Below are 14,130 nucleotides of genomic sequence, written 5' to 3'. Positions count from 1 at the left end.
TTTCACTCCCCCTTCCTCCCTTCCCTTACGGCGCTGTTCAGGTGTCCACCGTGATAAGCGAGACAGATTTTGCGCTATTTACTTTTCCCCGAAAATGAACTTACAGTTTACAGTTACAACTATTACGTGATTTCAAACCTACAGAAATATAGCTTAATGCAGATTAAATTAATCCATTTCAATAGATGATGATGATATGATATTATAGATAATATTTATTCTGTGAGGTGGCAGTATATTCGTCTATTGCAGGATAAAAAAAACTGACATATACGGTTAGGATAGTCGCTGGTGCGAAGTTGGAGCGCAACTCTCCACGTATTTAGTTACGCCACCCTCAGGGATCTTCCCGTGGCAGCCACCTTCCAGGTGGCTTCTCACGCTGCTCATTGGACGACCGGTCTATCGAAGGAGGCGTTAACTCACTGGCTTCCCACTGTTGCGATCGGATATGCCCGGAGACGACAATATCGAGGAACCCAGACCGCACACAGCGATTCTTCGAAAACGTAGCGCAAAAAGGACACGGACGACACAGAAGTGGACAGGATAGGCGCCTGTCCTGTCCACTTCTGTGTCGTCCGTGTCCTTTTTGCGCTATGTTTTCGAAGAACTGTTACCAATTAGCCCAAACCAAGCTACTGTACACAGCGAACAACTGGCCAAATTATCGAGAGTCCCGCACATTCTTTGGAAAACCTGAGGAGTACGTTGACGAGTGGCTGAAACACTACGAAATGGTGAGCAAATATAATTGCTGGAACGCTGCTCCTAAACTGGCTAACGTGGTGTTCTTCCTTGCCGCCACTGCCTTCGTCTGGTTCGACAATCATGAGGATTCACTAAGTTCATGGGCTACCTTTACAAGCGAAATCAAGAAAAAGTTTGAGGATGAATCGGCAAAGAAGAAGCATGCGGAACAGACATTGCTTCCCCGGGCGCAAGTACTCGGAGAAACTTGCACTACATACATCGAAGCTATCTTAAAGTTATGCAAGCTAGTGAATTCCAGTATGCTTGAAGAAGACAAAGCCGGCCACCTTCTAAAAGGAATTGCGGAAGGTGTTTATAATTTCCTAATTAGCAACGAGAATCAGAGCACGACCGCTGACGTCATAAAATATTGTAGAACATTTGAAGCTCTAAAGCTGCGTCGAATCACTCCTAAATTCGGAAGACTGGCCAGTGTCACCTCTATAGCTAGTGTTGAAACCTGTCCTCTGCATTCTATCCCAGCAAACCAAAAACCTCACAGAGACGTCTAGCTAGACGTCTCTGAGAGGTTTTTGGTTTGCTGGGATGGCTGGTATGATACGAGAGATTGTGCGCGAGGAATTGTCCAGGTCCAGGGACACCATCTGCCGTACAGAATATCTGCGGCACAGTTCTGCACCGCAGGCAGATATGGCCGCCCTGACGACTCGGTGGGCTCAACCTAGCGGCGCTTTGCCTATGGACGATCGGAACAACATTACCCAACGTTATGGCCACCAGCCGACGGAAAGGAGGCACACCTACCCTGATGGCGTGGTTCGTCAGCAGCGTGAGCCTGGCTACAACCAACGTCGCGACTTTGTTCGCCTGGTCTCTTATGGCGGTCACTCCCGCTCTCAACCTTTGTGCTACCGGTGTGGCATTGCAGGGCCTATCGCTAGATAATGCCGCCGCCGTTTCCCGACTGCTCAAGAATACCGACCCCCGGCGAAAACTCACGGACAACTGCACACCGAACAGCAGCGATCCGCAACTATGTCCGCTTCGGACACGTGCCATTCGACCCATTTGCGGAGTTGATGTCCCACTTGATGTGTGGGCTTCGGATGTTGTTATTGGTGGTCTTAAGTTTAGAACAGAATTAGCAGTGTCGCCTCGGTCAACGCATCATGTGACTCTTGGGATTGATTTTCTGCAAGAGTGTGGTACAACTTTATACTGTCGTATGGGAGAGATTGCTTTGAATTCTTCGTTACTTTCAGCTCATGTGGATAACTTGACACCTGATTATGGAGAATTTGCGGTGGAAGAAGACACTATTGTACCAGCTTTATCTGCAGCATTCGTGCGGGTTTCCTCTATTCACAATCAGAGCGAATCTATTGAAGCTGTAGTAGAACCTACAACACTCGCCTGCTCTAAGAAGAGTGTCCTCGTGCCTCGTTGCGTCGTTCTCGTGGTCAGAGGCCGTACCGAGTTGTGGACCACTCTGAAGAGCCAGCTGTGTTGTTTCGGGGCCTCAAACTCCCCCATTTCGGGGAAGGTGTGTCAGGTTCCGTCGCGGCGTTAACCAGCTCTTTCTGTGAGCAGCACGTGAAATGAGATATGGAGACCCAAGTTAAGGCTATGATTAATCAATCTCTTCTCTGCTAGCGTCGCATTCGCATTCTAGTGGAACTACTTCTGTCCTGGCACCAACATTTGGCACCTGGGATCTGGCACCGACATGGCGGCCAGAGATTCATGCTTGGTCTTTCTTCAGCTTGTGCAGATGACGGTACCCTTTCTGCTTTTGGATCGACGCAAACGTCAACGTATTGCGGTAGCGTATGCGTTTCGAATGAATTCTGCCCGGCTATTCCGTGATACTGGGACTATCGCACACCGCTCGATGTGGCTGCCCGGCGTCGCCCTTCAGCTATCGTCTCCTTTTCTGGCAACCTGGGACACTACACTTCACCGCATGTCTACATAAACAGCGGCAACAAACTCCCAGTTTGGGATCTGGCACCGACATGGCAGCCAGAGATTCATGATTTGTCTTTCTTCAGATTGGTTATTTTTATCGTCCTGTTAGCGGTAGACCATTAAGAAAACTGGTGCCAGATCCCAGCTCCCCAGCCACTGTTCTTTTGACGATTGTGCAGTGTCTGTCATGCGCGCGTACTATTCGCAGGCTATTACTGCTTTCAGGGGATATTGAACACAATCCCGGACCCCTGTCAGCTCAACTAGAATAACAGATGCTCGATGTGATTATGACAATACCGTCAATGCAACAAACACAATCTGAAATTCTCGAAGAATTTCGAGCCATTCGTACTGAACAGCAAATTCTGGAGGAAAAGTTGCTGCAATTATAAGGAAAAAATCATGCTATGGAAGGCAGCGTGCTTCCTATAAAGGACGACGCAAAGAAACTTTCTTCAGATCATGCTGTCACGTGTAGCAAACTGCAGGACTGCCAAGATGATTTCTAAAACCGATGTAGAAGGAACAATTTAATCTTCTATAGTATTCAGGATACCTTGAATGAAACTTGGGCTGACTCTGAACAGAAAGCGATTTCTTTGTGCTCGCAACAACTGAACGTCACATTTGGCCCTGAAGTCGTTGAATGGGCGCACAGAATTGGTAATTTTTCCCAAATGAAATAGAGACCACTGACTGTAAAATTGCCGCCGCGGTGGCTCAGCGGCTATGGTGCTCGGCTGCTGACCCAAAAGACGCGGGTTCGATCCCGGCGGCGGCGGCAAGAATTTCTTTGGAGGAGAAATTCTAGAGGCCCGTGTACTGTGCGATGTCAGTGCATGTTAAAGAACCCCAGGTGGTCGAAATTTCCGGAGCCCTTCACTACGGCGTCTCTCATAGCCTTAGTCGCTTTGGGACGTTAAACCCCATAAACCAACCAAACCAGACTGTAAAATTCTTATCGCTTAAAGACAAACAACGGATGCTGCCGGTGGCCTCAAAGCTGAAAGGAACAGGTTTTGCATTAAGTGAGGACTACTCAAGGAAAGTACAACTTGATAGACACACACACAACTACAGCTTAACTCCTCACTTCGCAAAAACAAACTCCCATAAGTTTTCATTTTTTTCCGAAAACAATCAGTGATTGGAACTCACTACCGGAAGAGGTTTTGACGTGCCCTAACTTAAAAGAGGCCATTACGAATGTCTTTTAACCCCTGAAAATGCCCTTCTGAAACGTGCATTTGTGACTATTTTAGATGTGACGAAGATGTATATCGGAGTGCTTTTATAACTGCATGCATGAATTTTAAACATATGTATGTACGTAAGATGTTCTGTAACCATTTCTTGTACAATTTGCTTTTGCCCTTCCTGCTTGGACCAAAAAGGTCTGCAGTATCATGTAAATAAAATAAAAACTATTTCAGTTTGCTCAGAAACGTGGCAGCGAATTCAAGATTAACTTCAATAAGTTGGAAATGCGCCACCAAACTTTTATATACAACTGCCAAACAGACACTCTGGATCTATTTGCTTCGTAGCCATTAAAGAATGCACCCTCCCGCGAAATAAGAGTAACTGATGCTCATGATCTAGTATCTATAACAATAAATTGTCGCAGTCCAAAAAATAAAACGATAGAATTCGCTTCTCTCCTCGAATCATCGAAGCCACATATTGTCTTTGGAACGGAATCTTGGCTGGACGATACAATCAATGACAACGAAATTTTTCCGCGCAATTATGTTGTTTACAGACAAGACCACAACGTGCACGGCGGTGGTGTATTTGTTCTTATCCATGACTTTATACTTAGCATGCCGATAGACATTGAAACAGAACCCTGTAAAACAGTGTGGTGCAAAATTCTTCTAAGAAACGGCACCTCTTTTGCAGTTGGTTCGTTTTACAGATCACCCGGTTCCAGCAGTCCCCAACCTCAGTTTGAGTTGAGCAATATACTGTTAAGCTTAAAACAACGTATATAATACTCGCTGGCGATTTTAACCTGCCGAACATTGATTGGTCCTATTTAAAGCCGGTATTTAACAATGCATCCCTACAGTACACTGTTTTCCAGGAAATGGCTACTGCCCATTCTGTGCTACAGTTTGTTAACATGCCGACTCGGACGAGCGGTACTACCGCAAATGTGCTGGACTTATTTTTCTGTAATGACCATGATCTTATATCAAATTTTGTCACATTGCCCGGGATCAGTGATCATGATGTGGTTGTCACTAAGTTATCTTGTGCAGCCCAAACCTGCGGCACTTCAGAACCACGCAGGGTGTTCTTTTACGAAAAAGGCGACTACGCCTAACTGTCTGCCGAACTTGACGTATTTCTTCCCCACTTCGGATCAGATATCTCAGGCCTTGATATTAATGGCTAATTGAATCTATACAAAACAAAAGCGCCGTAGCGTTAAGCCATGGCTAACAAGAAAACTTCGCACGTTGATAAACAGAAAAAGTAGATTGTTTCGTAGGTATTGTCAGTTTCCTGACCTAAATTTTTGCGCACAAATGAAAGAGCTGAGCAAAGTCATTGCAACAGAGATGCGCACAGCACATAACACGTAGCTTTCCAATCTAGGCGATAAACTTAAATCCAACCCGAAGGAATGGTGGAAATACGTTAAAAACAAGCAAAATGCCAGGCAGGCTATTCCAGATGTTATTGATGGTACAAACTACAATGCCGATAGAAAAGCAAAAGCTGAAGGTTTAAATGAATTTTTTCAATCTGCTTGCTAACAACCTGCAAATGCAGTCACCGCTTAGCACGGCAATTCCAGCTTAACAAAAATGAATCAGGTATCATTTTCCGAATGTGGTATCGTGTCTTTATTGCAGAAGATTAATGTACATGGTCCAGATGGCATATCAGATTTGTCCTCAAGAAGTGCGCGTTAGCTGTTGCTCCGTTTTTAGTACTACTCTTTGAAACCTCTCTTGAGCAAGAAGTTGTGACCTTATGGGTCGGAAAAATGCAAGCATAATTCCGTTCCATAAGTGCGGTGACAAAAACGTAACATGTAACTACAGACCTATTTCACTGACAAGCGTAGTATGCAAAACATTAGAGCATGTAATTTACACTAACCTAATTAATAACCTATAGAGTAATAACTTCTTTTCACCAACGCAGCACGGTTTTAGGGCTCGGTTTTCTTGTGATGCGCAATTAATTTCTCACGATATTGCAGCCTCAATTAACTTAGGTACGCAGGTTGACTGTATATTTTTAGATTTTTGAAAGGCATTTGATTCAGTTTGCCATGCACTTCTGTTACACAAAATGTCCCTTCTTAATATACCGGCCAATCACTTGGCATAGAGTCCAGCATACCTTTCTGAAAGAAGAGAATGCGTGGTTCTGGACGGTGAGTGCTCATGAGGTGGGCCTGTGTTATCTGGTTTCTCACAGGGGTCAGTTTTGGGCCCTCTGATCATCATCATCATCAGCCTGACTACACCCACTGCAGGGCAAAGACCTCTCCCATGTCTCTCCAACTAACCCTGTCCTTTGTCAGTTGCCGCCACTGTATCCCCGCAAACTTCTTAATCACATCCACCCACCTAACTTTCTGCCGTCCCCTGCTACGTTGGACGTTTGCTTTCTCTTGGAATCCACTCCGTTACCCTTAAGGACCAGCGGTTATCTTGCCCTGCCCAAGCCCATTTCTTCCTCCTGATTTCAGCTAAGATGTTCCTTCACCCACTCCGCCCTCTTCTGATCTCTTAACGTTACACCTATCATTTTCCTTTCCATAGCTCGCTGCGTTGTTCTTAACTTAGGCTGAGCCCTCATGTGTGAGCCTCCACGTATCTGCCCCATAGGTGAGTACCGGTAGGATACAGCTGTTGTATACTTTTCTATTCAGGGATATTGGTAAGCTACCATTCATGATCTGAGAGAACCTGCCATATGCGCTCCACCCGATTTTTATTCTTCTAGTTATTTTCCTCTCATGATCCGGATCTGCGGTCACTACCTGCCCTAAGTAGACATATTTTCTTACTGCTTCCAGCACCTCGCTACCAATTGCGAACTGCTGTTCCCTTGCTAGGCTGTTGAGCATTACTTTGGTTTTCTGCATGTTAATTCTTAGCCCCACCATTCTGCTCTGCCTGTCTGATTTATCATGCTTTGCAGTTCTTGTCCTGAGTGGCTTAGCAAGGCAATGTCATCAGCGAATCGCAAGTTACTCGGGTATTCTCCATTAACTCTTATCCCCAACTGTTCCCATTCCAGTCCCCGGAATACCTCCTGTAAGCAGGCAGTGAAGAGCATTGGCGCGATCGTGTCTCCCTGCCTGACACCTTTCCGTATTGGAATTTTATTGCTGACTTTATGGAGAACTATAGTAGCTGTGCAATCGTTATAAATATCTTCCAATATTTTCACATAACACTCTTCCACACCCTGATTCCGCAATGCCTGCATGACAGCTGAGGTTTCCACTGAGTCAAATGCTTTCTCGTAATCAATGAAGGCTATACGAGGGGGTACCCAAAAGAAACCGGAATAATTTTTTGAATCGGCACAGCTTCTGTGGTAGCGCGTTTTGCCGCTAGGAGTGCATAGAACGAACATTCCAGAGTCAGTAAGCCGAGTGCCGTCGCTGAAGGAGGTCAGACTAGTTTAGGCAGAGTTTTAGAGTGACGACTGTTTTGTGTGAGTGTCGTTTTTGCAATGGCTGATTTTCGTGAACAGCGTGCGCCGGTGAAATTCTGATTTTTTCTCGAAAAAAGTGGGACGGAAACTCTTTAAATATTCAGAAAGACGTTCAAGGACGATGCTATGGGGACAACTCAAGTGTTCCTGAATTAAATCCTGAATCAAAGCAACAGTCATGCCAATGGAAAACTTCAAATTCACCTCGCCTCAAGAAAGCTCGTCAGGTGAAACCAAACCTCAAAACAATGCGGATTTGTTTTTTCGACGTCAGAGGAGTCGTCCATTCAGAATTTTTTCCGCAGGGTCAGACAGTTAACCAGGCTTTCTGCTTGTATGTTTTCAAAAGATTGGGCAACAGTGTTCGGTGTAAGCGGCCTGATTTGTGGCAGACGGTGACTGGTTTTTCCACCACGGCAATGCCCCTGCTCACACAGCGCTGTCTCTACGACAAATTTGGACCAAAAATGGCATGACCTCTGTTCCTCAACCCTCATACTCACCCGACCTTGCCACGTGCTACTTTCTCTGTTTCGTAGAATGAAAAGACAGGTGAATGGAAAGCGTTTCGCTGATGTTGCTGAGGTGAAGAAAAAAACGACGGAGGGACTGCCAAGCATCACAAAAGATGAATTTAAACAATGTTTTGAAAAATGGAATGAAAGATTCGACAAACGTATCATTGTAAGTGGAGAGTACTTTGAAGGATATTGAAGGTCTGTGCTGAAAATGTGAACAAATAAGTTCAAACAAAAATAAGTCCGGTTTCTTTTGGGTACCCCCTCGTATATAGGGGTTGGGCCCTCTACTTTACCTTATTTATATCAATGACCTTACTAACCGTACCACCAGCCGTGTTCGATTTTACGCAGATGATTGCTGTATCTACCGCGAAATCACTAGAGTGGCGGAGGGTGAACGTTTACAGAACAACTTGGACTCCGTTTTTTTTTTGTGGTGTCAGTCCAGGAAGGTGTCTCTTAATTTATCCAAATGCAATCTCGTAAGGTTTGCAACTAAAAAACAGCCATTTCTTGCCAATGATGTCATAGATGGAACCTGTAGTAAAATGGCAGTTCTCGTCCTGTGTCCATGCTCTGTTTTATTACAAGATAGAAGCTGCCTATCGGTCGCAAGAGGATACAAATATTTGGGGTTGTATACTCTGCCAATTTGTCATGGAATGCTCCTATAGATAACATAACTCTGAAGGCTAGCCGAATTTTAAATTTCCTCAGACGAAACTTTAATCAGTAGCAAAACCGTGATCTGAGCTGGTTGGTACATCTTCACAACCTCGCCAGCGCTGCGACGAGGAAGAAAGACAGAAAAGGAAGGACAGGCACAAGCGCTTGGCCCTGTCCTTCCTTCTCTGCCTTTGTTCCTCGTCGAAGCGCTGGCGAAGTTGTGAACTTTAATCAACCACCAACAAAGCTAAAGGAAACATTATTTGTGCCAAATGTACGTCCCATTCTTGAGTACGCTTGCAGTACTTGGGATCCGTCAACCCAGTGTAACATCGCAAATCTTGAACGCGTACAGGCACGTGATGCTCGCTTTGTATCAGGTAATTATGACTTTTCGAAAAGGTCTCGCGTTATTTCGAAAAACATGGGGTGGCCGCTGCTTGAAACGAGAAAAAAATACCTGAGCTTGTCGCTATTTTATAATACGCTTAACTCTAGAACCGGCATCGATAAAGATAGATACCTAAAGACACCAACATGTGTATCTGCACGAACGGACCATTCCCGAAAAGTGCGCGAATATGCTTGCTGAATAAACTTATTTAAGAACAGCTTCTTTCCTATGGTTTGCCTGGAGAATTTGTGTTCGGGACCCCTTCGTCTTTTATCCAGAATCTGAAAAATATTATTTCTTTTAATGCGTTTTAGCATTTCTTTTTAACCTCTCATAACCTTGTTTCCACTTACCATGACACAGTGTGATTATGTGAAGCAAATATATAGACAACTACGAGTATACGTATCGGTATGTTTTTCACTGCTTGTTTCATGATTTTCAATTTGCTGTTGAATTTGTAATATATCACCTGGGCACTTATATTATTTTTCTTTCTTTTCCTCCTACACTAATGCCCACAAGGGCGCTGTAGGTATGCAACTAAATAAGTAAAAAAAGCACGTGTTCGTGTTGTATCAGGTTTGTGTGATAGCCTGATGACGGTGCACGTGCCATGCGCAGTGCGTGCGCCGCGCTATGGAAGCCTATAATCAATAAACACGCGTTCTTCTTGTTCTGGTCGTCATGCTGTCGAGTGCCTACCTTACGATCTGATAGACGTGTTCGACTTTGCCAAGGACGATTGAACACCGCTGTTTACCAGTCGTAATCATCACACGATCAAAACCGGCTTCAATACGCCAGAAGCCCTATCGAGTCTCAGCCACTGAACGTAAGTTTATAGATGACCAAGTTCAAGAGATGCCAAAGAGAGGCATAATTCGAGAATCTTCCAGTCCTTGGCCAGCTCCAGTTATCCTTGTTGAGAAAAAAGATGGCACATGGAGGTTCTGTGTTGACTACCGTCGCTTCAATACGGCCGCGAAGAAGGAAGTCTACCTGCTTCCACGCATAGGTGACGCAATTGATTGTCTGCACTTCGCTTCATACTTTTCTTCTATTGATTTCAGATCAGGCTAATGGCAAATCCCAATGCACACTGCAGATAAAGAAAAAACGGCATTCTTAACATCAGACGGACTTTATGCGTTTAGCATTATGCTTTTTGGATTATGTAATGCGACTGCAACATTGGAGCGGCTAATGGATACACTCCTGCGTGAAAGGTGAAAAACGTAGCGCAAAGAGACGAGGACACAGAAAGACGGACAACACACGGCGCTGACACGGTTGACACGAGAAATCATAGAAGCGGAATGGATATCACTTTTGAAAGATGATTGTGTTAGTACCCCCTCTGTATCATTGATGGCGAAAGAGCTCGCATATCTGGCTGATACGCTTTGCTAGCACATGGTTTGACGGCGTGTTGGTCGTGATGTCGTTATAAAACCACCTTTCTTTCTGAAATAAACCTTTGTTGGAAGTAGCGCCGTGTGTTGTCCGTCTTTCTGTGTCCTCGTCTCTTTGCGCTACGTTTTTCACCTTTCAGTTATGAACCAACAAGCCCAAGCATATACCCTCCTGCGTGGACTAAAGTGGCAAATTTGTTTATGTTATTTGGATGGTGCTGTAATTTTTGGCAAAACATCTAGTAAGCAAAGCAGCCGTCTTCATATCGTGCTTGATGGCATGGAACGAGCTGGTCTTATCCTAAATTCAAGAAATGTCATTTTGGGAACCGTGAAACATCTGTTCTTGATCACGTAGATAAAGGTGTTCGACCAGACCCAAAGAAAATTGAAGCTGTCAAAAGTTTAAAGTGCCCCAATCAGTTAAACAGCTCCAGAGTTTTTTAGGGCTCTGCTCGCACTTTCGGCGCTTTGTTGCAGGGTTTGCGGATATTGCTCACCCACTCACGTGTTTGCTGCATAAAGATGCACCGTTCAGTTGGACCAGCGAATGTGACGCAGCTTTCCGTCATCTGATATTTCTTTTGACCTCGGGCCCCATCCTGCACCACTTCTGCCCATCAGCACAAATTGAAGTACACATTGATGCAAGTGGTATCGGTATCGGCGCTGTAGGAATCACACGGTTACTGAGCAAGAATGTCTAATCGTAGTTTTCGCTATACAGCGCTCCCGCTCCTACCTGTGCGGGAATGCTGTCACCATCGTGACCGCATGAACTGGTGGGCGAGTTGGTCTGACGTATCTAGTGAAGCAGCGCTACGGCACAGGGCCAAAGGGGAGAAAGGGACGAACACAGCGCTGTACAACTTTATCTCTTGTCAGCGCTGTGTTCGTCCCTTTCTCCCCTTTGGCCCTGTGCCGTAGCGCTGCTTCACTAGATACGTCGTGACCGACCACCATTCGCTTTGCTGGCTAGTGAGTCTTCGTGACCCCTGTGGACGGCTCTCTCGATGGGCTTTGCGCCTACAAGAATTTCTTGTCGTGCCAGAAAGCCTACCCATTACAGTTCTTGAGATCACGCACGACGACGCTACGTCTGGGAACTTGGCAGTAGCCCGAACACTGCACCGCCCAAAACGGCGATTTTACTGACCTAACATGCGTTCCACCATCCAGCACTATGTGGCCATCTGTGTGCAGTGCCAGCGCTTTAAGCTGCCGACTTCGAGTCCACCGGGAAAACTGCGGCCAATCACACCTCCAATACACCCGTTTGAGCAAGTTGGCATTGACCTTCTTGGACCCTCTCCACGGTCCTCTAAAGGAAATCGATGGATTCCTGTGTGCGTGGACTATTTAACCCGTTATTGGGAGAAAGCCGCGATGCCAGCCGCTACTGCGTCTGAAGTATCTAATTTCTTACTTCGGAAGTGCAAGATGCCGGGCTAGTTGGTATTGCATAATGAAATAAAACAGCGCAAGGAACGGGACGAAACACGAAGGAGCAAAACACAGACAAGCCCGTGTCTGTGTTTTGTTCCTTCGTGTTTCGTCCCGTTCCTTGCGCTGTTTTATTTCATCCTTACTTCGATTCGTCCTTCTTCGGCACGACCCTCCTGCAGTTCTCATTAGTGACTGTGGACGCCAATTCACAGCGGACGTTGTCGAAGAACTTCTCCGCCTCAGCCGCTGCAGTTTTCGCCACTCCACGCCATATCATCCCCAAACGAACGGTGCGGTAGAACGCATTAATCGGACGCTCACCACCATACTTGCCGTGTACGTCGCTGCGGATCACAAGGACTGGGATGGCGTCCTCCCGTTCATTACTCATGCATACAACACAGCACAACATGAGACAACTGGCTACAGCCCCTTCTACCTGGTCTATGCTCGCTCGCCTCGCTATGGCGTGTACACATACTACCATTTTTCTTCCACGATGATGAACCTTCTCTTGCGACCACACTCTGCAGAGCTGAAGAAGCCCACCAGCTTGCCCGCGTTCAAATTTTATCTGCGCAAGAGCGTTCTAAGAACCGCTACGACGTCCGACATCAAGAAGTTTCTGATGTTGCTGGTGACATTGTGTGGTTGTGGACACCTGTACACAAGCGTGGTCTGTCTCAGAAACTGCTGTCACACTACACTGGACCGTTTGTTGTTTTAGAGTGTATAAGTGACCTTTATTACGTCATAGCATCCTAACTGCTAGTGGTCGACGGTCACGCCAGTCTCAGGTGGTGCATGTGGCCCGCCTCAAGCGATTTCATCCCAGACGTTCTATTTAACTCGCCCGACGGGCTTCGTCTGCGAGGAAGGAAATGTCACGCGCTTTCATAGAGATTCGACGGAAGCAGCAGAAGATCAACGGTAGGACTGACCGGTAGAGGAAAAGGAAGAGAAAAATCTGAAGGACGCTTGTAGGCTCCGTCGCTGTTCTGCTTTTATCGATCCCCTCTTTAAATAAACCCCAGTGCGTGTGCTAAGCACGTAACAATATCACAAAATACACTCGAATCATCACAGACGAGATCTGTACGCACCCCATCACTCCTCGCGCACATTTATCCAGATCTTTACAACCCAAACTGCAAACACTGTGGCCAACGAGCCACCTACGATCACCTCCTGTGGGACTGCAAAATAGAGCCACCTCCGGGTGATCTAGTTACCGCTCCTTCTCTCGAGCGGTGGGAGACCGTGCTGGCTAGCTCTAACCCCAGAACGCAAGTTCTGGCGGTGGAGTGGGCTGACAAAGTCGTCGAGGGCTGCGTACTCTCGACCACTTAACGCGACCTCTTACCAAGCTCTTTCCGGGGAATAAAATGTTTTACAATCAATCTATCAATCTCCTCTGTAAATAAACCCCCATGCGTGTGCTAAGCACGTAACAATATCACAAAATACACTCGAATGAATAACAAAAAATGTACTTACAAACCACACGGATTATAGGCAGCGATTTACAGTAACACTTATAGTTACTAACGAGCACAGGAGACATAATCAACATTGGGGCCAAAAATAATTCTACAGACTGGATAACAGAACATGAAAAAAAATCCGAAATTATATGCGATCAGTGTGTTAAGCAACGCAGGCAGGTCATAAGCAAACATTTGCGTACCATAATTAGTACGCGTGTGCGGAACATGCCAGTATTCCAGTATTCGCGTTTCGTATTTTGTTTATTTTTTATTTCAAAAATCTCTCTATCCCTCTTGGGGATTTTTGCAGGAGTGGACAAAAACATATGGTATACAAATGAAGTTTCACTGACTAAACATTGAAGCTTAACATAGGAGGATACACACGCAACTCGTGTGGCATAGCCAAAGAAGGCATCAAGTCCTAAAATAAGAAGTACACATGCATATCTTATAAAGATTGGGAGAAATTACAACAGTAAAAAAGAATAAAACACAGTCATGCCGAAGTAAATGTAAGAACAGAGCTCTTAGCTAGCTCGGTAAATTTGCCCACGGTAGGCTAACTTTATTGCAACTGGTTCCAATCTCGGACTTCTTATCAATAAAATGTCTATTGTAAGTAATTATCGCAGCAAAAAAATTCCTCAAGAATGGGTGCATGCTTGTGTCGACTAGCTCCTGAGTGGATAATGCGAACTAAGTCCGTAGAGAAAATGCCAAACAAGAGTGGTTTGGCTTTGGTTAAACCGAGTGAGATGCGGTAACTTCACGGTGGTTCACCCTGACAAAGTCATGTTATGCTGTTCGTTGTGAGTTATTTTAGT

General features: G+C 45.5%; 1 protein-coding gene across 1 annotated transcript in view; it reads left to right on the top strand.

Annotated features, from left to right (window-relative positions):
• The first annotated feature begins 6,505 nt into the window (after window positions 1-6,505).
• LOC149367619 (uncharacterized) overlaps window positions 6,506-14,130 on the top strand; it is a 116,405-nt gene continuing 108,780 nt past the window's right edge. The window contains exon 1 of the mRNA XM_089575389.1: window positions 6,506-6,536. Coding sequence (XP_089431515.1) covers window positions 6,506-6,536 — 31 coding nt within the window. The remainder of the gene's footprint in view (window positions 6,537-14,130) is intronic.

Source organism: Amblyomma mixtum, chromosome 1 (genome assembly GCF_055824585.1).
Source record: "Amblyomma mixtum isolate Tamu chromosome 1, ASM5582458v1, whole genome shotgun sequence".
NCBI classification, from domain to species: domain Eukaryota; kingdom Metazoa; phylum Arthropoda; class Arachnida; order Ixodida; family Ixodidae; genus Amblyomma; species Amblyomma mixtum.
Note: the sequence above shows the minus strand (reverse complement) of the source record. Positions and strands in the feature narration are given on the sequence as shown.